This window comes from Callithrix jacchus, chromosome 7 (genome assembly GCF_049354715.1).
Source record: "Callithrix jacchus isolate 240 chromosome 7, calJac240_pri, whole genome shotgun sequence".
NCBI lineage: Eukaryota > Metazoa > Chordata > Mammalia > Primates > Cebidae > Callithrix > Callithrix jacchus.
Window position 1 is genome coordinate 44,709,272 of NC_133508.1, and position 22,098 is coordinate 44,731,369.

A 22,098-nucleotide genomic window follows, 5' to 3' on the forward strand; every position below is an offset into this window, starting at 1 on the left:
ATATTGTAATATTAGTTCCTGTGTCAGCCTCATAGAACTGCAACTGTTTTGTAGTCTGTTCAAGCTAGTTGTTTGCTTTTGAACTCAATTCTAGGTGTTGAACTCAATTTGAGAGCCTAAAATGGTTTGTGCCCCAATTACCTTAGAGGTTACTGTTTCATTTTTTTATTTAGCCTGCCCCAGGAGTAGGAAGTCGGCTACCTACCAGACTTTTTCCTTTTAACTTGACTGTATACTTTAATTTTTGTTTCTATCCCATAGGGGAGTTGTGAGGGTTATTATAGTATAGTAGCACTTAATGGTATATTTTAAACTTCTTGAAAAGTGGTAATATGTGAGCACAAAATATTTTTGTGCTGTAGCACATAATTTTTCTCCACACTAACCTTTTGTGGTTCAGAAAAAAAATAAAGTTTCTTGGGTTTGGGGTGCATGTTGAATTGTCTCCTAAAATCGTTAACGTGATTTTAGGGAGTGTCTCCAAGCATGTCTTTTGGCAGACCTTATGCTGTTTTTTATTTATTACCCTTGTGCTCTAGCCCCCAATTTTAGTTTGATTTTCTTGGTATCTGTAAAAACGGTTGAGTATTTTCCCATTCTTCTTAGGTTTTTTTTTTTTTTTTTAGCAGGTTTAAAATAGGTTTTGTCATATTACTTGATTTCTTGAATGAATAGAGGGATATGATTCTTTTTTTAAAATTATATGCAATATTGCTGGACTGAGAGATCATATCTACAGTTTTTTCTTTAAAAAATTTTTTTAGAGATGGGGTCCTTCTCTGTTGTCCAGGCTGGAGTGCAGTGGCACAGTCACAGCTCACTGCAGCCTTGAACTCCTGGACTCAAACAATCCTCCCTCAGCCTCCTGAGTAGTTAGGACTACAGGTTCGAGCCACTGCTTGTTCAGTCTTTTGCTTTTGTCTCAGTGGCACAGTACCAAGGCACAGCAAACCAGAGTGACCAAGAGGATGAGTGACCAAGGCGACACAGTGACCTTATAGGAAGGGATGTGCTTGGAAAAGAAGGCTTTTTGTAAACTACCACCATCACCACGACAAGAGATAGGACCATTCTTTTTCCTTTCCATAAACTCTTGGGAAGGTTATTAATTTATGAATTCTACAAGTAATTTTAGCTTGTGTTATGTACCAGACGTGGTATTAAGTATTACCGGAGTTACTGAGAAGAACAAGCCAGACATCCTTTCAAGGATGCATTTGATAAAATCTCATTTCAAGTATGTTAGGAAAATATTTATTGGAGAAGGAAAAGTCATAGATTGGTTTTTAGATCCTGAATGGCCTTAGGGATTGAAAATGGAGTTGTAGGTTAGCAGAAGACATTTCTGAAAGGAGTGACTGTTCTGTAAAAAAAGCAGTTCACAGAAGATACTGTGGCAGAGACAGCTAGGTGATCACGAAGCCTTTCTCCTCCTCTTCCTGGGCATTTTCCAGTCCCCCTTGCAGTCATTACCAAATTCTAGCCAGTGGGGTGACAGCAACGAAGTATGCCACTTCCTGACGTGGCCCCTAAAACTCTTGGGGCATGAGTATCATGCCCTTTCCTTATCTGGCTTGATGCAGAGGGCCTAATGACCCAGAAAGTCTTCTGCCATGGGTGGATGGAGCACAAACAGCAGAGCCACTGCTTGGAGAACAGTCTGCCCACCAGGAACACCTGTTTTGGACTTTATCTGGGCAAGAAGTGGATATTTGTGGCATTTGAGCCATTATACAGTTAGCATCCCTAACTGTCTAGGCACAATGTCTAGGATGCTAAGCAAAATTAGTGAACATAATAAAGGTACTAAGAGTTTCGGGCTTGGCTTTAATTCTGTGGAGACCTAAATATTCTTTGTCTTTATTTCAAAGAATGGTAAAGACAGTTTTCATTATGTGTGTCTCTGTTCCAAAGCCTATAATCACTTCTTACTATATAGCACCTTGTTTCATTAATCCATCTTCCAAAAACTCTAATATATGTATATATTCTACATATATAATGAAGTGCCCATGTGTAACATCCTGATCTAGGTTCTCTGAATGGAGACAAAATGAATCAAACATAGTCCATGGCTTCAGAGAGTTTCTGCTTGATACCCAGGTAGTTACTGAATTTCCATACTGCTATCATCTGTTCCTTGTTTTAACCCTTAAGTCATACATTATTTTTTTCATTACCTTTTTTTTTTATTGCATTTTAGGTTTTGGGGTGCATGTGAAGAACATGCAAGATTGTTGCATAGGTACACACGTGGCAGTGTGATTTGCTGCCTTCCTCCCCATCACCTGTATCTGGCATTTCTCCCCATGCTATCTCTCACCTTTTCATTACCTTTTTAAAAAGTATTGTTTCAATTAGATAGTGTTCTTTCGAACACAGAGCATATGTGTTATAGAGCTCTGCATCTCTCCTCTTGGGTATTTCTATTTTTTTTTTTTTGAGACAGGGTGTCACTCTGTCGCCTAAGCCGTAATGCAGTTTGCTCTCACGGCTCACTGCAACCTCAATCTCCCAGGCTCAAGCGATCCTCCTGCCTCAGCCTTCCTTGTAGCTGGGACTACGGGCACACAGCACCACACCTGGCTAATATTTTAATATTTTGTAGAGACAGTCTCGCCGTGTTGCCCAGGCTGGTCTTGAACTCTTGGGCTTAAGCAGTCCTCTCGCCTTGGCCTCCCAAAGTGTTGGGATTACAGGTGTGAGCCACAGTGCCCAGCCTTCTTGGGTACTTCTAGCAGAAACAGGGCACTATGCTTGAGTAACCATCCCCAGAGTTTCTTTTAATTATCTTCATGGATGTTCTGGTATAGCTTTTTATTATAGTATGTACTAACAGATGAAAGTACTTTTTTAGTCTTCTAGGAATTAGTGGAATTAATTCGATCGAGGAATGTTAGGACTGTAAAGATCTTTTATAGATCATTTATATAATTCCCGATCTTTTAGGTTGATCATCTGGTTTCTCATACTCAAGGTGTGGCCGTTAATTGCAGCATGGGCATCACCTGGGGGTGGAATCGCAGGCCTCCCTCAGACCTGTGAATCAGAACCTGCATTGAAAGAAGATCCTAAGATCACCTGCATGCACAAAGTTTGGAGAAGTTCTGCTCAAAATTGACTACCCATTTGACTCTTGAGAAAACTGGGAAAATCAGAGAGTTGCCAAGAGTCACACAACTGTTTATTTCAGTGGTTCCCGACTTCGGTTACATCTTGGGATTACTTGGGGACCTTTAAAAAAGTACTGAGGCTTGGGTCCCATCTCCAGACATTCTGACTTAATTGCTCTGGGTGTCAGAGTTTTGGAGATCTCACTAGATAACTAGCTAAGGCTGAGGACCATCGATTTGGTTAATGATGGAATACAGGTTTCTTGATGCTCTAATCTAGTATTCCCTTCACTCCACCAGGGCTATACATTCAGAAACAATGAAAAACATCCTACGAAGTTTTTACAGTAATGCACCACTCCATTTCATTTCCTTTATATATTTACCCCTATGGGAGAGTATCCCATTTACCATCTGCTTTCCCTCCACTGGAATGTACCTCCAGGAGGACAGGACCTTTGTCTGTCCTGTTCATTGCTGTGTCCCAGCTCCTGAACAGTGTCTGGCACATGTTAGGTGCTCCTTTAATAGCTGTAGAACAAATGGAAGGAGTACCCTAAAGAAGGATGTGTTCTGTGAGAGGAAAACACAGGCCACTCCAAAGGCCCCACCGGGACTGCCTAACCCTATGGGTGAGAGGCTTCCTGAAGGGTGAGGAGTCTGAGTTGAAGAGTCAGCAGGGAGGCGCTTGAAGACTTGTTTCTCAGGAAGGACTCGAACCCAGATCTTTCTGACTTGAAAGCTTGTGCTTTTCCATTCCACTGTTATCCTGTGGACAGAGTGGCTCACTGATTTGCTCAGACTTCTCAGCAGTGAGTGGTGTCCTGGGACACCACCACCATGGCTCTGCAGGTGCTTAAGGCCAGCATGCCTCCCTCTGTGGCAGAGCTGCCCCAGCATAGCAAACAGGCACTTAGAGGGAGATCAGAACACTGTGAAAGAAAGCTCCTGGCCCAGTATCTGGCACAGGGTCATCTAATACAAGGTAGCCATTTCTTAATGTAAGTTTTTATGCTTTGGCTTACTTGTTTTGAGAACCTATGGTTTTCCAAGATAGAACGACTTGATTTCAGTTTTGACTTAACGTTTCTTTCCTAGTGAACTATGGAGACATTATTATGCAGTGCTGTGGAGAAAGCATGATTGGTTTTTGTCTATGATATTTCTGTGACATATGTTATTTTAGTGCCCAGTTCTTCCTATTATTTCATATATTGTCAGACTTGGAAGTTGGGTATAAAAATCCTTTTTTATGAAGCTACTCATTAGTGTGTCCCACTGAACCTAAGTGACCATTGTTAAGATATCTCAAATGGTAATCATATCATCAGTTTTTGATAATAGGAAGCCAGGAAGTGTTAAGCCTTGAATGTAAGACATTATTTTTAACGGCATAACATTTCAAATTTTAATTCAGAAACTGAATTAAAATGAGATATTATATTCATGCGATTAGTGGGCTGTTGCTGGCGACTCTTGGAAATGTTACAAGTGCTGCTGACATCTCCCCTTTTGGAAATCTTCCCATCAGCTACTTTTCCTAATGTACGATAATTCCATGCCCACAGTCATAGGTAGAAAGTAATGTTGAATTTTCCAAAGGATACATGAAATCTGAGCCTTGTCTAGTTTATAGGTGAATCCTTGGACATGGCTATTACCACAGATGATACCATAGTTAACTACTTGTTTTGTTTTTGTGTCAGGGCCTCACTCTGTCACCCAAGCTACAGTCAGTGGCACTGTCATGGCTCACATCTGGCTCAAATTCCTGGGCTCAAGTGATCCTCCCACCTCTGTCTCCCAAGTAGGTAGGAATTGGTTAAATCAAATAGGAGAGGGAAGCAGTCCTAGAACAAGAATTTTACAGAAATAGAAAAGAAAGAATTAAGGAGCTCATGGTTATCCTGGTAGCTAGGAGTCACATTATAGTGAAGGACTTTATATGGATGCTGAAAATTGACTTCTGAAGCACTTGATCATGGACATAAGGGAGAGGAAAATTAAAAATTTATGGAGGTCAACGTTAGTCATATTTCAACACTTTTGGCATAAAAAACTCAGGTGTGGTAGCTCATGCCTGTAATCCTAGCATTTTGGAAGGCCAAGGCCAGTGAATCATTTGAGGTCAGGAATTCGAGACCAGCCTAGCCAATATGGTGAAACCCCATCTCTACTAAAAATACAAAAATTAGCCAGGCGTGGTAGCAGGCATCTGTAGTTTCAGCTACTCAGGAGGCTGAGGCAGGAGAATCAGTTGAACCTGGGAGGTAGAGGTTGCAGTGAGCCGAAATTGTGCCACTATACTCCAGCCTGGGCAACAGAGTGAGACTGTCTCAAAACAAAAACAGAAACAGAAACACCAACAACTGATAAATAACTCAGGCAATCCTGTTTGTTCTTAGAAAACATTAACGTGGTTAAAGATCATCCTCATTAACTGTGGTAACAATAGTGTTTTGTATTTGGGTGGTGCTTTTGAATTGAAAGGGCTTGGATGTGTGTTACCTAACCCCCACTCCTGCCTGAGAGATAGGAGAGAGAAGTATCGACTCTCTCTTTTTGGACGAGATAATATAGAGAGGCTGAATTACTTTTCCAAGGATGGCTAGTAAGTGGTAGAACTGAACTCTTTAAATTTTATTTTATTTTAATTAATTTTTTGAGACAGGGTTTCAGTCTGTCATCCAGGCTGGAGTGCAGGGGCATGATTATGGCTCACTGCAGCCTCGAATTCCCGGGTTCCAGCAATCCTCCTACCTCAGCCCTCCAAGTATCTGGAACCACAGGTGTGTGCCACCATGCCCAGCTTATTTTTGTATTTTTGGTAGAGATGAAGTTTTGCCATGTTACCCAGGCTGGTCTTTAACTCCTAAGCCCAAGTAATCCACCTGCCTTGGCTCCCCAAAGTGCTGGGATTACAGGCATGAGCCACTGAATTATTTATTGTTATTATTTTTAAAGATGAGGCCTTGCTCTGTTGCCCAGACTGGAGTGTAGTGGTGTTACCATGGTTCACTGCAGCCTCAAAACTCCTGGGCTCAGGTGATCTTCCTACCACAGCCTCCTGAGTAGCTGAGACAACAGGCACAAGCCACCAGGCCTGGTAGATTTTTAAATATAAAATGTTGAGGGTGGCTGTTGAACTTGTAAACTGTCTTTGGTTTTCTAAGTGTATAAATATGTGGTTTATAATGTAGGATGAATAATGTAAAATTTTATTTAATACTGCAACCAAACAAAAAAGATATTTTTAGGACTGAAAATAATTGGCTGTCAAGGTTTAAAACATTTCCTCCTCTTCTTTTTTTTTTTTAGGTTACCTCTGTGTAGGTTTTTATGTGAAATCTTTCATTTTATCTGAGTGAAGCAGCCAGAGAGAGACCTTGTTTCTTTCTTGTTGAGTTGCCCTTGACTGACTTCACATGCCCTAATGCTAGTTGGCACTCTGCACGGTTTTTTTGATGAGATGGGTGTTGGGTTTGTTGTTGGGAAATGGTTAATAATATTGTTGGTGTTGACTGAGCTTCAAAATGAATGTGACATTGGTTCTTCTTAGCAAAAATTTATTCTATGTACAGCACACTTACTTCCCATTAAAAAAGTTACACAGTTAATTAATGCATGTTCACCAGCATAGACCTTTTCTCACACATGTATATTAAATTTTGAAACAGCCTTAAGTTTGCAGTGCAAATAATGGTTTCCCCATGAGCCATTTGAGGATAAGTTGCTGATGTGATGTTTTATCACCCTCGAAAACTCGATCATGTGTTTCCTACAAACAAGAACATTCTCGTCCATAACCATAAGATAGCAGTCACAAGCAGGAAGTTAACACGGAAGCATGCCTACTCCCCAGTACTTCAGTCCTGTTCCTGTTTTGCCAGTTAATCCAGCAATGGCCTCTGTAGAAAAATATCTAATCAGAACCTTGGGTCATAACGGATTGTATCTTCAGTCTCTTAATACAGAACAGTTCTTAGTCCTTTTTGACTTTCATGACCTTGACATTCTTGAGGATTGCAGGCCAGTCATTTTGTGGAATGTTCCTCAATTTGGATTTGTCTGATGTTTCCTCATGATTAGATTCAGGTTTTGCATCTTGGCAGGAATATCACAGAAGAGCCAGATTATATCTTTTTGAAAGATTAGTTTTACATTTTATTTTCTGTTTCCTTAGAGCGTTTCCCAAAGTGTATTCTGCGGAACTAGCACCTACTGTGTTCTCAACACCGTGCCACCTATAGAAGGTAGGATTTGAAAAAGCTTTTGACTTACAGGAAGGGGTGGGCTTGACAGTGAGAGTAATTATCATCTAGTGCAGTGGAAATAGCCTTCAGCCCAGACTCAGAAGACCTGGGTTCTGCACTTAACTGCTGTGTGATCTTAGATGAGTTACTTAATCCTTCTGGGGTAGCAAAAAAAAATTCTCTCTCTTCGTAAAGTTTCGGTGGGGATTAAAAAAGGCAAAAGATTTAATCACACAGAGAAGTCAAAGCACTTTACTAATGTTTGATACTAATACAACAGTTCTATAATTCTGGTGTCCAATACCAGGTGACTTAGAGTAGGAGCAGTGTGGTATTGTGGGAAAAGCCACAGGCCATGTTTGAATCCCAATAGCTGTGATCTTGGGCAAATTAATCTGAGCCTCACTTTCCTCCTCTGTAAAATGGGGATAATTAAGCCCTTGTGTTTTATTGTGAGGATTAAATGAAAGAGTGCAATGTAAGATCCTTTCTGGGTGCCTGATACACAGTAGAGTCCCACAGATGTTTACTTCCTAATAAATAATGGAAAATATATTTACTTAATCACGTGTACCTCCAGTTGGAATTGAATGAAGTAGAGCGAGAGAGAATGCCCCCAAACCCAACTTGAAGTGATGAATTGCAGGGCTTCTGTGCCCCCACTTTATCTGTCCCCCCACTTTATCTGTCCCGTCTTACATACTTTTAGATTGAAAATGTAAATGTAGATTAATAGTGAGTTTATTGAACCTGAGTTATGAGTTGACCTAAACCTGGACCCGAGATTTGGTAATTTGATCTATAGGAAAAAGGTAAATCTGGGCTACCTAAAAATAGAAGCGGTAAGATTTGATGATCACACAACTCTAAGAACAGGAAGGGGATTGTTAAATAGCGAAACTAATTATTTTTTCTACTTAAAAAGCTGTTAGTTTCTGTTTTTTAACCTTTTAAAAATCTTTTGGAGAATTACTACTGGGCTTAATACACTTTGGAGACTTTGGAAAAGAATAATGCAAAATCAGATCGATGTTTGGCACATAGTGCTTAATTAATATTTATTTGGATATATGGTGATGTGAAGGTCTTAGGTTAGTAATGGCAGTATTTGCTGCTGTGAGCATTATGCTGACTCGAATATAACAATGTATGTTTATGTTTTCCTCAGTCAGCTCCTATCCTACTAATTAAATCTAAGCACATAATAATTAGAGCTAAACAGAGAATTGTAGAGCTTCTTTTTGATTTTGCTACTCATGTTGTTGATGAAAGATATTCCCAATAAGATTTAGCAATTTGATACACTGTTACACCAAACTGTTTGGTGAACAGTTTGGTCTAGAGTTTGAAAGATTAATTGTAATCAACTTGATTGAGTAACAGTGTTCGTCATTATTCATAGAACCAAAATTATTTAATTTTTATTATGAATCAAAGTAAGATGAATGTATCATTTCTAGGTTAGTTAATATAGTTAAAATTTATCTTGGCAAAAGTCAGAATTTTCAAAGGAAAAGGTCAGATACATTTCTTTGGATTTAAGTAAAGGATTTGGCAATATGAATCTTAGTTTTCTGAAACAAAACATGAAAACAATAATTCTGCTTTTTGTCTAAGTGAATGAGCATTTTTGTGCATTTTGGGAAGTTTTAGTTATACTATAACTTGTAGGTTGACAGAAACGATGGTTCATTCTCTAGAATTACAGCTGTCAGCCAAGCAAATCATCTGTCAATTTCAAGAGCCTCACTAGTTATTTTTTTTATTGTGAAGTTGGTTGGAAAACTATTTTGTAAAGTCTAATATCATGTATATTTTGTTAGATAATGATAATGAAATGTTTTACTGTCATTTGGTTGACACTCCCACTTTTCAGTGTCAAAGTTTAACTATTTGTATTGAGTACTGAATGATGCAGTGGAAACCAGTGTATGCCTTAATTTTACTGTTCACTCAAGATTCTATTATTAGGATTTAAAAACCGGCACATGTATTTGGTTATTTTATCCTTTTTAGTTATTCTGAACACATTAAAAAGCAAGTTTTAGTTGAAAAACACATTTTTATACCATAGAGCCATGTGAACAGTTCTTTTTTAGTATAAAATCAGTTTCTCTTTATCCCACTTCACCTGTAGAAACACTGAAATTTAAAAATATGAGTTTTAACATTTTGCCTATTTGAAATTCTACTGATTCTTTTCTCAATATTAAACTTGCAATCCTTATAATGTAGTAGGAAAATTGACCCATTGTTATGTTTCTTAAAAACATCCAATTTATATTCAGTGTGAACCTAAAATTCTGCAAATGGTATAGTTTAAAAACTGATTAAGCGGAACCCATTGGCCAGTCATATTCCTATTCCTTGTGACTCCATGGCCACACCTCCATGTAAAGTGTAATGTTTAGAAACTAGATTGAGAGGGTGCTTACACAGCCCTGTTCCTTTTCCTCTTTGGGCACTTTTACCATTGCCTGATTTGGTATCAGAGTGGAAGAGTGAAGCCTTTTCTATAGCAGTTAATTGTGCTATCGAGAAGAGTACCTTTACTACACACATAAACAATACACACATGCACGCACGCACACGCGCACTTTATATACCACACGGTAGCTGGGTTCCTCAAAGAGGTGAAAAGAACAGAAAATTAACATCAGATTGTGATCACAAGCATAGAAGCTGTGGCTTAATATTCTGCTCATAAATGTTCAGAATTGTACTTTAAGCTGATAGCTTTCTTAGAGATATGACTATTCATATACAATTCAGAGCAAGCTCATCTATTGAGCAACTAGTATAGTGCCGTTTTCAAAAAAGGTACCTGTAAATGTTGAATATTTGAATTGAATATGGATCTTAGAATTCACCTCTATTTTCAGAATTGTACATATCATGGGGGATTTTTAAAAATGATAATAAATCTACTTTAGGGGAAGAGAGAAGGGAGGTAAAGGCTCATGTGATTTGGTATTCTCTGCTTTAAAGTTTTATGGCCCATGGTACCTCCCTGGGGAGGATGAAGTGCAGGGAGCATGCATAAGCACATAAAATTACCAAGGTTTTAGAGTGTGTAATTAATACAGAACTTTCTGTGAACTTTCTTGTAGTTGAACAGTTTCATTTTGGTTTCATAGCAAGATTTTTGAAAAGTTTAATCTTATTTTCCTATTAAATTAAAAATTTGAGGTTCTTAAAAGCAGTCAGTTTTTAGATATTTAAAGTTTTTATACTGCTTATAGAAATAGAGGACTGGTATTATAATTCAATTGGTTGTGTAGTTCATGGACCAAGAAAGATTTAGTATGCTAAAACTCTCTAAGTTCATCTCTATAAAATCTTTCTATATGATGTAGTAAATTTTTTAGACTTTATATCTATGCCCAGTATTTTCCTTTTAAGATCTTTTCTTCGAGAAGAAATGTGTTAATCAGATGAAAAATGTTTGGAGGGGATTTTGTGACCTTAGAAAAAATTTTTTATTCTTTGATGTTTTTTACCTGTTTAAAAAGATAGATTGTATTAAACAAAGTTATAGGAAATGACTGGAAAAAGTTATTGTTGCATTTCACTTTTAAGATTATTAACTGATTCCTGTATACTTACATAAGGTTGCTTAATTGTAAGGCATATTAAGTTATTTAATGACAGTAAATTTTATAGGGATTTTTGTCTGGAGAAGAATCAGAGTTAATCTAATCTTATTAATTTGGGAAAACTAAAAATATTAAGTAACTTACCCAAGGTCACACAATTAGAAAGTAGCAGAACTGGGCCAGATCTTGGACTCTTGACTCTGAGTTCAGTGTTACAAAGCCTTATTCTATCAGGAAAAGTTGTTTCAACTGTAACTTACTGGAGCAAATTAAGTCCTTCATGTTTTAATGTGTTGCTCCTTAGTACCTAGTTATATGTTACACTCTTCGTATATTGGGGATCTTATTTAGCATGAAAAAAACTGGAATGAATAATTTGAAACTTTGACCTAAATGTGCCAAAGCTTGCAAGAAATTTTGAGCCAGGCAAAGGAACTTTGTTTATAGGAATGAAATAATAAATGATGTATAAGTAAATAAATGAGTGAAATAAATGCTATGTAAAGGAAATGATTTCTTGTAGAAAGCATCAGGTAGACTGATTATTAGGTAGTCAGACATACCATCTAGTCTGAAAGTAATTAATTTTTCTCTAACTCATTTAGAAGAGTTACATTTTGATGAAACACATTAATTATGTAGATATGTATATGTAAATCAAGTTAATTAAAATGATGTTTTTATGTTCAGGCCTAGAAAGGCTAGCTTCTGTATTACCTGGGTAGCTAACTGCAGACTTAAATCTCTTGGATTTATAAGATTTGTGATTTGCTTTTTGAAAGGCTAAATCTCATGTATGTTCTAGGGGATAAAGTAGTATTTACGAACAAAATAGTCATATTACTATAATTCTTCTTACCTAAGAAACTTAACATTTTTTCAACTGCTTAATAAAAGATTTTTGGGTTTTGTGAGGTTAATTTTATAATTTTAATGTGCTTCATTGGAAACATGGGGAAAGAACCTTTAAAAATAACATTCTGGTTATGGGCAGCTGCTGGGATTTTCCCTATTCACTCACGTGTCATGGAGCACAAGCCCGATCCTATTTTAAAACCTCTTGACCAGATTCCTGCTGCCATCTATCTGATAAATGTGTAAATGAGTATTGCTAAGAGGAATAGTGGGGCCTCTGATGCTCTTGGTCTCACATTGACTAAGCTGAGCTGCTATTTCTGACCTTGCCAGTGTACTTTAAAGGAGATTTTCTCTATTATTTTCTCTAAATTTATTGTTTTCTTCTTTATAGATGATCATGGGAACAGCAATAGTAGTCATGTAAAAATCTTTTTACCGAAAAAGCTGCTTGAATGTCTGCCGAAATGTTCAAGTTTACCAAAAGAGAGGCACCGTTGGAACACTAACGAGGTAGATAAGTTTTTTTTAAGGGTATAATTATTTTAAGGGCAAATTTTTTAGGTTGTTTTGCATAATCCTACTTTATATTAGCTTTAAATTTAAAATACTGACTTAGGAAATTGTAAATGAGATTATTTAATATGATTTGACAGAAACCAACCAACGTGTTTTTTGATCTTTCTCTGATCTGCTTGATTTGCGTTGAAAGATATAAAATGTGCATGTTGACTTAACTAAATTAGCATGAGTTTCTGTTTTCTTGCATTTTGATGTCTTGCATTTAGTGGTTAATTGCATGCCAGTTAAACATTAGTTCTTATATCTCATAAATTAATAAATATACAGTCCCAGTGTTCCACAGAATGTGTAATATCTTGGCAATGTGAATTTCTGTAGAGTTGGAAAGGGCAGGCTTCGTGTGACTGAAATGGCTTTTCATCCTTTCTAATGAAGAAAATTTGCTTAATGCTAAGAATTTTTATTAAGAATGAAGGCTGAAAAAAAAAAGAATGAAGGCTGTATAGTAGATTATTTATTTGGCATCCAATTAGAAAGTAGATTTATGAAGTAGAATGAACAAACGTTCATCATCTTGGATGATGTTTCCTTTTTGGGTAAATTTTAATCTAGGAGTCTTACTGTTAGGAGTAGATTGCTTTGTCATCTTTTTTATTTTGAAATCTGAATATTTCAGTTTATAGTAATGCCCATTTAGTGTGGTGATGAGAATTGGGTATATGTCCATCAACTTGAGAGTTATTATTCCTTTAATTCAAATGGCTGAGGTTGCTGGTTTTTCAAGTTGGTCTAAATCTATTTATGTGCTGGCTCAACATTGATGTCCAAGTTAAGGTAAGGTAGCACTCTTCCCTTATTGGATACTCAGTTCTGTTAAAAGACGCAAGAAGAAAAGAGTGCTGCCTGTCAAGCCTTATTTTTTAAAGATTCTTTGGCACTACTTCCTGATTCAGAACGCTTTTGTTTTGCATGGTGAGAGGTTGTGTGGATGAATCTCTTTCCTTATCACAGGTTAGATTTAAATACTTACTGGAACCTTACAGCTTTGTTACCTTGTCTCAACTGATTGTAAAATTCTTTGAAGTTCTGTAAGTTTTGATCATTTGCATAACTTACATTTTCCCCCTTACACAGAATGCTTTTGCTTTGACAGACATTTGCTAGTTTAGAGGCCTGCTGTTTAACCAGTTATTTATTAACTATTTCAGACATTTTTAGACGTGAAAATTAAGTAAATATGCTGAAAATTAGTCTTAATCATAGATTGTTACTCTATCAGGAAAATGGTATTATATCATTTGGAAGCCATTTAATAAGTCAGAACTTATGAATTATTTAAAAACTCAATGTATTTCTTAGTATTCCCTGAAACATAGATTTGATACCATATTATTATATATATTAACTCTAGTGTACTTCTAAATGTAACCCAACCCATAAGTATATATTTTTCAGTATTATATTTCTTGTAGAATTGGCAGTTAATTTTTTCCCATAGGCCCATGTCTTGTGGCAGTTGATTTTAATGATGATTTGACATTATATTTGAAACCAGAAATTGCTTAGTGAATTAAAATCAGTGGCCTTAAGAGTCTTATAAAACTGGATGTAGCAATGTTAGGAATTTAGTTGGTAAGTTTTTTCAATCAGTGGCTTCAAAACTTTTTGAAACGCATAACCCTTCAACTTTCACATATTTATTTACCTCTAAATTATTTACGTGTATATTAGATACATTTTAAAGCATAGCGGATGAGATTAAAAGAAAAAATGAGAAGTTGTTCTTTATTTTTTTCTGGACCTCAGTCCACATAACTCCCTTGGAGACCATAGGCTGCCATAGTTCACATTACAGAGAGGAAAATGCATCTTTTTCTCTGACTGGTAAAATGCAAAATTGGATGATCTAGATGGGAAAATGTGGATTGGTCTGTGTAAGCTGTCACTCATGCTCAAATCTAGGTAGAGGAGTGTATGTTCCAAAGGGTAGAGGCCGCAGAAGGTGGCACAGCTGATGAGTGAAGCCATACATCACCCTTTCCCTTGGGACGGGCTGTTCTTTCAGTTAATTGTCAGCTCAGCTGACAGAAACTCTTAAGAGAGAACTCAAATTACAGGTTGACTAATTTCTCTGTAGAGGACCTTACCTTTTTTCTTGTTTTTTTTTTTTGGCTTTGGGAAAATAGGGGAATATTAAGTGTGACGCAGAAGACTTACCTTACAAGTTGTTAATCTGCAGAGTGTTATGTGGCAGTGATAACCTGTCATTATTATTATTATTTTTTTTAACTTGCTTGGATAATGGGAGGAATGAAACAATTAGTGCTGTTATAAAAGCACTTCTTTGCCCTAGCTGGGATTGGCATTTTCTTACATTCTTTAGCCTGCCGCCCTTCATGTTGACTTGAAAACCTAAGGGAAACGTAGTTCACTGGACTTGTTTCTCATTGGGGCTTCGTGCTCCTATGTAATGCTAAATCATATTTAGTCAGAATTGCCTGTGAAATCCCTTGACTTGCTCATAAAATGTAGTCAAACTGCCCTTGTTAAAAGGCCATTTTGCTTCCAGAGTTGGAATAGATTTCTGTGTTTGGTTGAGGACCACATGAAGTATTTAGAAGCTGTGTTGTACAAAAACTCTATTTTTTAGATCCCACTTAAGGGGCTCACACTGGAAGAGGCGTGTGGGAATGCGTGCAGTTGAGAGCACAGTAGATTTGTGTTTTCCATCTCACTCTCTGCACAGCATATGTTCACAAAGTAAGACTGGTGGCTGGAGCTGCCTGTATGAAATGTCAACTGTCATCTTTCTCTGTTTTCCATGTTCATGAGCGTGCTTGCTCTCTCTCTCTCTCTCTCTCTCTCTCTCTCTCTCTCTCTCTCTGTCTTTCTCTTTCTGCTGGATGTGTACAGTTGAATTGCTGGATATAATGTGACTTCTTCATACTAATAAGGAATTGCTTTACTCAGACCTGTGTTTAAGTATTTGTGGTTGTTTGAGAAAACCTTTTATACTGTGGGTTTATGTGTATGTGTACGCACGTGCATTTGTGTTGTGAATGAGATTGTGCCTATTCCATCCTGCCATTTATTGAGCACCTGTTCTTGACTAGTGACTGGATACCTTATATCATTATTTGTAAGCCTTATAATGATATTGCAAGGTGGGTTACATTTCCTTTTAGAGATGAGGGAGTGTAGGTAGAAAGTAGTTATTTTTTGGTCAAGATAGCATACTTCATAGAGCCTGTCTCTGAGCTTAATTTCTTCTGTGTTGCTTGTTAATTCTTTGGAACTTTCATTCTGTTGTTTACTGTCCAGGCTTTTAATCAAAGGCCTACAAACCTAAACTACAGCAAGTCTATTCTGTAATGTACTTTTTTTTTTTTTAATTTGAGACAAGAGTCTCACTCTGTCGCCCAGGCTGGAGTGTGTGGTGTGATCTCTGCTCTCTGCAACCTCCACCTCCCAGGTTCAAGTGATTCTTGTGCCTTAGCCTCCTGAGTGGCTGGGATTACAAGGCATGCGCCACCATGCCTGGCTAATTTTTGTATTTTATAGTTTTGCAGAGATGGGGTTTCACCATGTTGGTCAGGCTGGTCATAAACTCCTAACCTCAGGTGATCCACCCCCTTCAGCCTCCCAAAGTGCTGGGATTATAGGTGTGAGCCACTGTGCCTGGCCTGTAATGTAGTTTTGAATTAAGAAGAGTTAATATAGGATTAGTATTGTGGGTTCATGTGCAAATGTTTGGTGAAGCTGAAAGTCACTAAAAGGAGTCTAAGGAGAGATCTTTGGGCCTACTTAAGCTACTTTTAACCTTTTCTAATCCAATTGAATACCTAAAATCCTCTCCCTTCTTGGATGTTATTTACAATTACAGAATAAATTAAATGTTATATCTTAAACCAAATCAGTTTTAGATTATGCTCCCTCAACCACAAACTCCATTCCTCAGGTTGTAAAGATGACGGAGTGAAGGTGGTGGGTGCTAAGCTCACTAATTGTGGAAGCTAGCATTTCTTGAATATCTTTTGTATGCTAGGCACTACTGAGTCCTTTACATGAATAATCACATTCTATCTTTGAATTAATCCTATGAGGTAGATTATTTGACTGTCCTCATAGATGAGGAAGCCTTGGATATGTTAACTAATGTACCTGGAGTAAGAGCCGGGAAGTGGGGGACAGGGGAGTTCAGCCCCTGCAGCCTGGTTTTGAGTCCCATAGTCCCTGGTTTGGTTCCACAGATCAAGACCAAGGTGACTTTTCCAAGATCTTGTAGCTGTTTAGTGACTTCTAATCCCTTTGTTTTATAGAATTGTTTGGCTTCTTGATCTGATTGTAAAATGTTGTAACAAACTTAACGTATTTTTGCATTATAATTTTTGTAGAAATTGGCAGATACTCATTTCTTAAGAAAGTAGTTTTGATTCCTTTTTTAAAAAAATCTTTTCTTGTATTTTGATAGCTTTAATTCTTAATAATGACTATTAGGATATGGACTATGGATAATGAAAAAAACAATATTAAAAATAGAAATTTTGTTTTGTATCTGTGTGTAACTTGAGCATTAGGCCTGACTTGTATATTTAGGGCAGGGGAGAAAGAATGTATTAAACACAGAGCACAGTCATTAAAGAACCAGCTCTTGTTTCATAATCTGTTTGGTGTTCATATTTTCATCAGGTGAACTACTATAAGTTTTATGCATTTTAAGTTAGTATTTTTAAGGCCCAGTGCCAGAAATAATTATGCTAATGCTACTGTCTGAATTCACAAATGACTACTTCATAATTACGTATATTAGTACTCCATATATGTTGTCCAGACTGAAAATTCGTTTGTTTAGTCATTAATTAGCTGTTTGACTTAAAATATAACTACTGCATTCCCTAGTCTCTGGATCTAGATTTCACTTGGCATTCTTCCAAAGCCAAACTAATGCAGCACCATGAACCTTTTATAATGAAAATGTTCTCCCTAAATATGTTCAAATCACTTTTGTGCATTACTATTTTTGAACTAATGTTCTTTTTTTGTTTTTCCTGTAATACAGAGTTTCTCTAGAGTAAGCAAACAAAGTAGAATTCTAGCTTGTACTGATCCTTTAAAAAAGTTTCATCAGATGTTTTTAGTAGGTGGTAGCTTTAGAGTGTCATATTAAATGCATTTTTAAATGGTAAAAATGTCTATATAGAGAGCAGTATAGGTTGATACATTCTAAGCCACACCAAAGAGTCTGCAGGAGAAAAACAAAATTGAGTATAATTATAATGCGTTTTATAGGAAGAAACTTACCCTTTAAAGTCTTGAGTAGTTTTCCCCCAACTCTTTACTTTTAGGTGAGAAAAATGGACTTTAAGACTGTAAGAATTACTAAATATTTTATTTAAACTATTTTAACATCATATGACTTTTGTTTTTTTTGGAGACAGGGTCTCACTCTGTCACCCAGGCTAGAGTGCAGTGGCACAATCTCAGCTCACTGCAACCTACACCTCCTGGGCTCAAGCAGTCCTCCCACGTCAGCCTCTTGAGTAACTGGGATTATAGGTGCCTGCCACCACACCTGGCTAATTTTTGTAGAGACAGTGTTTCACCATGTTGCCAACCAAAGCTGGTCCAAACAACTGAGCTCAAGCAATCTGCCTGCCTTGGCCTCCCAAAGTGTTGGGATTACAGGTGTGAGCCACTGTGCCTGGCTACCTTACCTTTTTTTTTTTTAATTTCTTTAATCAGTTTTTAAAAAATTTTATTAATCAGTTTTTTGGTGTTGATACATAATCTTGAGTGTTGCGTTTAATTTTTTTTTCTTTGTATAACTTTGTAGATGTTAGGTTTAGGGTCGTAATTTTTCAGGGATTAGTTTTTCTGGTGTATTCACGTGTTATTTCTTTGAAATATAGACACATTTTTGGGGGGTCATTTAAGACTCTTTAGACTTCCTAAATGTGACCTAAGCTGAAAAGCACCAGTACTGTAATCATAAAGGCAGGTGAGATATTTCAGTTGTTGATGACTTGGAAAGTCAGTTAACCTTTAGGTAGGGCTTGGTTTTGTTTAGCTTTTGGCAGGACTAGTGGTTTGAACGGTCCCAGATCTTTTTGTTCCAGGCAGGGCTTTTCTGATTAAATCGCAGATATGAAAATGCAGATATAAACAACACAGAGAGCCAAGTTTTAAGAGTGATATTATTTGGTTTTTAAACACAGTATATGGTACGATGTTTCAAATGAAATGTGATACTTTTGTAGTAGTTGGGTTAAATATAGTTCTTCTGTTCACCTTTCTAGTATGAAGTGAGATACATGAAACTGACATCCAGGTAGGCACAAGCCTGTAGATCAGACAGCCTGTGTCAAGTGTGCAGTGCCTCAGCAGCAGCAGCAGCATTCCGTGGGATATATTGAAAAGCTGGGGCGGAATGTCATCCCACATAGGTGTGGGGCGACAGGTGAAGGCAGATTTGACACTGAGGAAGAGTAAGAGAAGTAAATTGCACCTGCAGAGGCAGAGTACAGCAATATTTATAACATTTAAATAAGATGTTAAAGAACATTTTCTTTAAAGGAATAAAATTTCTGTGGGTCTTCCTCAGTTTCAACCTAAACTAGTTTTATTATACTATTACTTCAGTATATGGCACTTAAAATACCTGCCGTAGTCAGTGTTCAATACATATTTGTTGGATGAATTAATTGCGTAAAAACACAAAAAGCTCAGTATAAAATTAATTCTTGGAGTTCTTATGCAAATATAAAACTCAGATATATGCATTACATAAAAAGAAACTACAAAACTAGTAAAGTTGATGTTAACAGCTTTAGTTAAATGCAGTAGGTCATGTTTTGCCAAAACTGAATTGTCTCTTGCAACATGAGTATCAAACTGACTGTTCTCAAGCAGGTTCTTATGAATTTGGCATGCGGTACTATCTTGTGTCCTGCAGTTATCTGACACTGAGAAGCTGTTATTTATACAGTACACATTTGTATAAGTCTGTCATTAGACCTTGGTACAAATACATCATTTAGTCTTAAGTTCAGTTCTGTTTTTTCTCATTAGCCCAAGAAACATTTAAATGACACCACTGGGTACTAGGGCAGATGTAACCAGAAATCACAAACCTGAGCAGTGACTCTGTGTGTTAGAACGTACTTGGTTTAGATGTTACTTTTTCAGATTATACACTGAATTAAGATGCAAAGTTAAAAATGTTTTATGAACTCACAGCCCCCTGATAATACTTCCACAGAGGCTCAGTTCAGAAGCGCTGCTGTCTTGGAAGGGGCGCAGAGCTGATGTCAGAAGCAGATTCTAGTCTTGGCTCTGCCATCCCTCAGCTGAGTGTTAGGTAAGGCACTTAACCTCCTCCTTGGCTTCTCTTAGGTCATAGGTAGTGGCACTTGGTGACCTTTGAAGATTTGTCTTTGAAGATTATTGTTGCTTTTAAAGGTTTTCTTGGGGAGTGTTGGACTTTGCAGGGAGGCTTGGGTCCAGGTTTACAATTTATTTGATTAATTTTTTTAACTGTCAATCATCTTTTTACCTTTAAATTGTACAATTCAGTAGTTGTTTATTTTTATTTATTTTTTGTATTTTTAAAAACCAGAACATTTATTGCGTGACTAATTGTTGAAATTCCTAAGATGATCTGGATAGTTGAAATTCCTAAGATGAACCCAGCTGCCCTCTTGGGTTTAGGTGTTGTTCCTTCACAGAATCCATGCCTGAAGCTGTGGTGTACAATTTTTAGGTGCCTTGTTTGGCCAGTCCCAGTGGCATTTCGTCTTTTAGCCTTGATACTCCAGTTATACGTCCTCCTGTGCTTTGGTGGGGTAGCCACATTTGCCATAGGTCAACTTCTGAAGGTGGTAGGCTTTCACGCCATAGCGGTGGCACAGTGTGTGTGTCCTACTGCAATGCTTTCCAAATGATGACATTCCCTTTGTCATCTCTCTTCTGCAGCTGAGACCAGAGAGATCTTTTTTATTTTTTTTGAGACAGAGTCTTGCCCTGTTGCCCCAGCTGGGGTGTGTAGTGGCACAATAATAACTCTCCGCAGCCTGGACCTTCTGGGCTCAAGCTGTCCTCCCACGTCAGCCTTCTGAGTAGCTGGGTCTATGGGCATGTTCCACACCCAGCTAATTTATACATTGTTTTTAGAGATCGAGTCTTGCTCGTCATGTTGCCCAGGCTGGTCTCGAACTCCTGGGCTCAAGCAGTCTTCCTGCCTCAGCCTCCCAAAATGCTGGGTTTATGGGTGTGAGCCCCCGCCCGCACTTGGACAATTCAGTAGTTTTTAATAGATCTACAGAGTTGTGTAGCCGTCACCACTACCTAAGTTCAGAACATTTTTCATCACCCCTGCAGCCTTCTGGACTAAGTGGAGTCAGTGTGCTCAGGGGTTGGCAGCATCTTTTCAGGGGGCTGAAGGTTCTTTGGTATCTTTTCCAAGTTTCCATACCTGTCTAGTACTGAAGCTGGAATTCAGAGATTGAATTCCAGTCCTGGGTGGCTCCCAAGAATGTGCATTTCTGACAAGTGCCCAGGTGAAAGCCCACTTAGATGAAGAATCTCAGCCTCCTAGAAGTGTGTTCTAATCGACTTTACTGGACTGTATGCTCAGTTCTGCTGTTCCCGTACCACTCATGCATGTTTTGGTGTGCTTTGGCTACATAGGTTACAGTTGAGCTTTCTAGAGCTTTTTTCTCATGTCTTTAGCTAATAAGCACCTAACAATCATGGAATGTAAAGATTATATTTTTGGCATTTAAATTATCTGTTAATGTTTTGACATAGGAAGCTCTTTGAAAGTTTGGATGGCAGTGGAGGGGGCATACAGAAGCATATTCTAATTTTTCAGTGTTTTTTGAAAAGGTAGCATGAACAATAATTCCTGCCCCCTCTTATTCTCCATATCCATTTGGCTCAAGTTGCTGAAAACGGCAGAACCCTAAAGCTGAGTGTAACAATGTATCTGCCTACTTACTGGCCTATCCAGCTACCTGCCTCCCCACCTTCAAGTCTTTTCAAATACTGCCTACCACAGGTTTCTGATGATAAATTCTGTTATCTTGATAATTATGAAGGTCTGTTGAAGGTTTTAAAAGAAGTTCCTAAACAAGTTTTACATTGTTAGTGCTTATAGAAAGCTGGAAAAGCAAATGAAGAAACAACAAAAAGAAATCCTTTCTAGATGGATGAGAGACCACAGATGGGTTGGGGTGAATGCGATGAAATAGAAATGTGTGTTTGGGAGAGTGTTTTCCCTGTAAGGAAGCTTATTATGTGTTTGGGCAGTCTAGGTGGCTTTCATAAGGTTTTCTTACAAGCTTCTGTGGTAGTGTTCACTGGTCTGGTGAAGTGGGTAGACCTGAAAAGATTGTAAAATGGTGAGAACCTGGAATTTACATCTAGGGAGAAAGGAGGAAACTGGGAGGCCCATCAGCTCTGGATAAAAGGTGAAGCAGCGTTCATGTTTGTGTACATGTGTGTGCATGTGTGTGTGCATGAGCATGTGTGTGCATTCATCCAGGTGGGATGTCTGCTGTAGCACTGAGGTGGATTCTGAGGCAAGCTTCATTTGGCCCTGAGTTCATTTTATCATAACTCCAAGGAGTTTCTGGGGGAAAAAAGGCTCCCATGTGCGAGAAACAAAGAAGCAGAAAAGTAACTTGACCTAGGCTAGAAACGGCAGCCACCTCTAGTCTGCAGTCCGAAGAGAAGCAGCTGTTCAGAGAGGCTGAGAACAGG

General features: G+C 37.8%; 1 protein-coding gene and 1 pseudogene across 20 annotated transcripts in view; one reads left to right on the forward strand and one right to left on the reverse strand.

The window, feature by feature from the left end:
* The window catches only part of CAMTA1 (calmodulin binding transcription activator 1), a 966,581-nt gene that overhangs the window by 27,891 nt on the left and 916,592 nt on the right, over nucleotides 1-22,098 (forward strand). For 11 of the 20 annotated variants that reach the window (XM_035252890.3, XM_035252891.3, XM_035252892.3 and 8 more), the window contains exons 2-3: nucleotides 7,297-7,366; nucleotides 12,212-12,330. In XM_035252890.3, coding sequence (XP_035108781.1) covers nucleotides 7,297-7,366; nucleotides 12,212-12,330 — 189 coding nt within the window. Of the gene's footprint in view, nucleotides 1-7,296; nucleotides 7,367-12,211; nucleotides 12,331-22,098 lie in introns of those variants that run through there. The other 9 variants (XM_054236877.2, XM_054236878.2, XM_035252898.3 and 6 more) reach the window with 2 other exon arrangements.
* LOC108592501 (large ribosomal subunit protein eL37-like) lies at nucleotides 19,733-20,297 on the reverse strand (annotated as a pseudogene).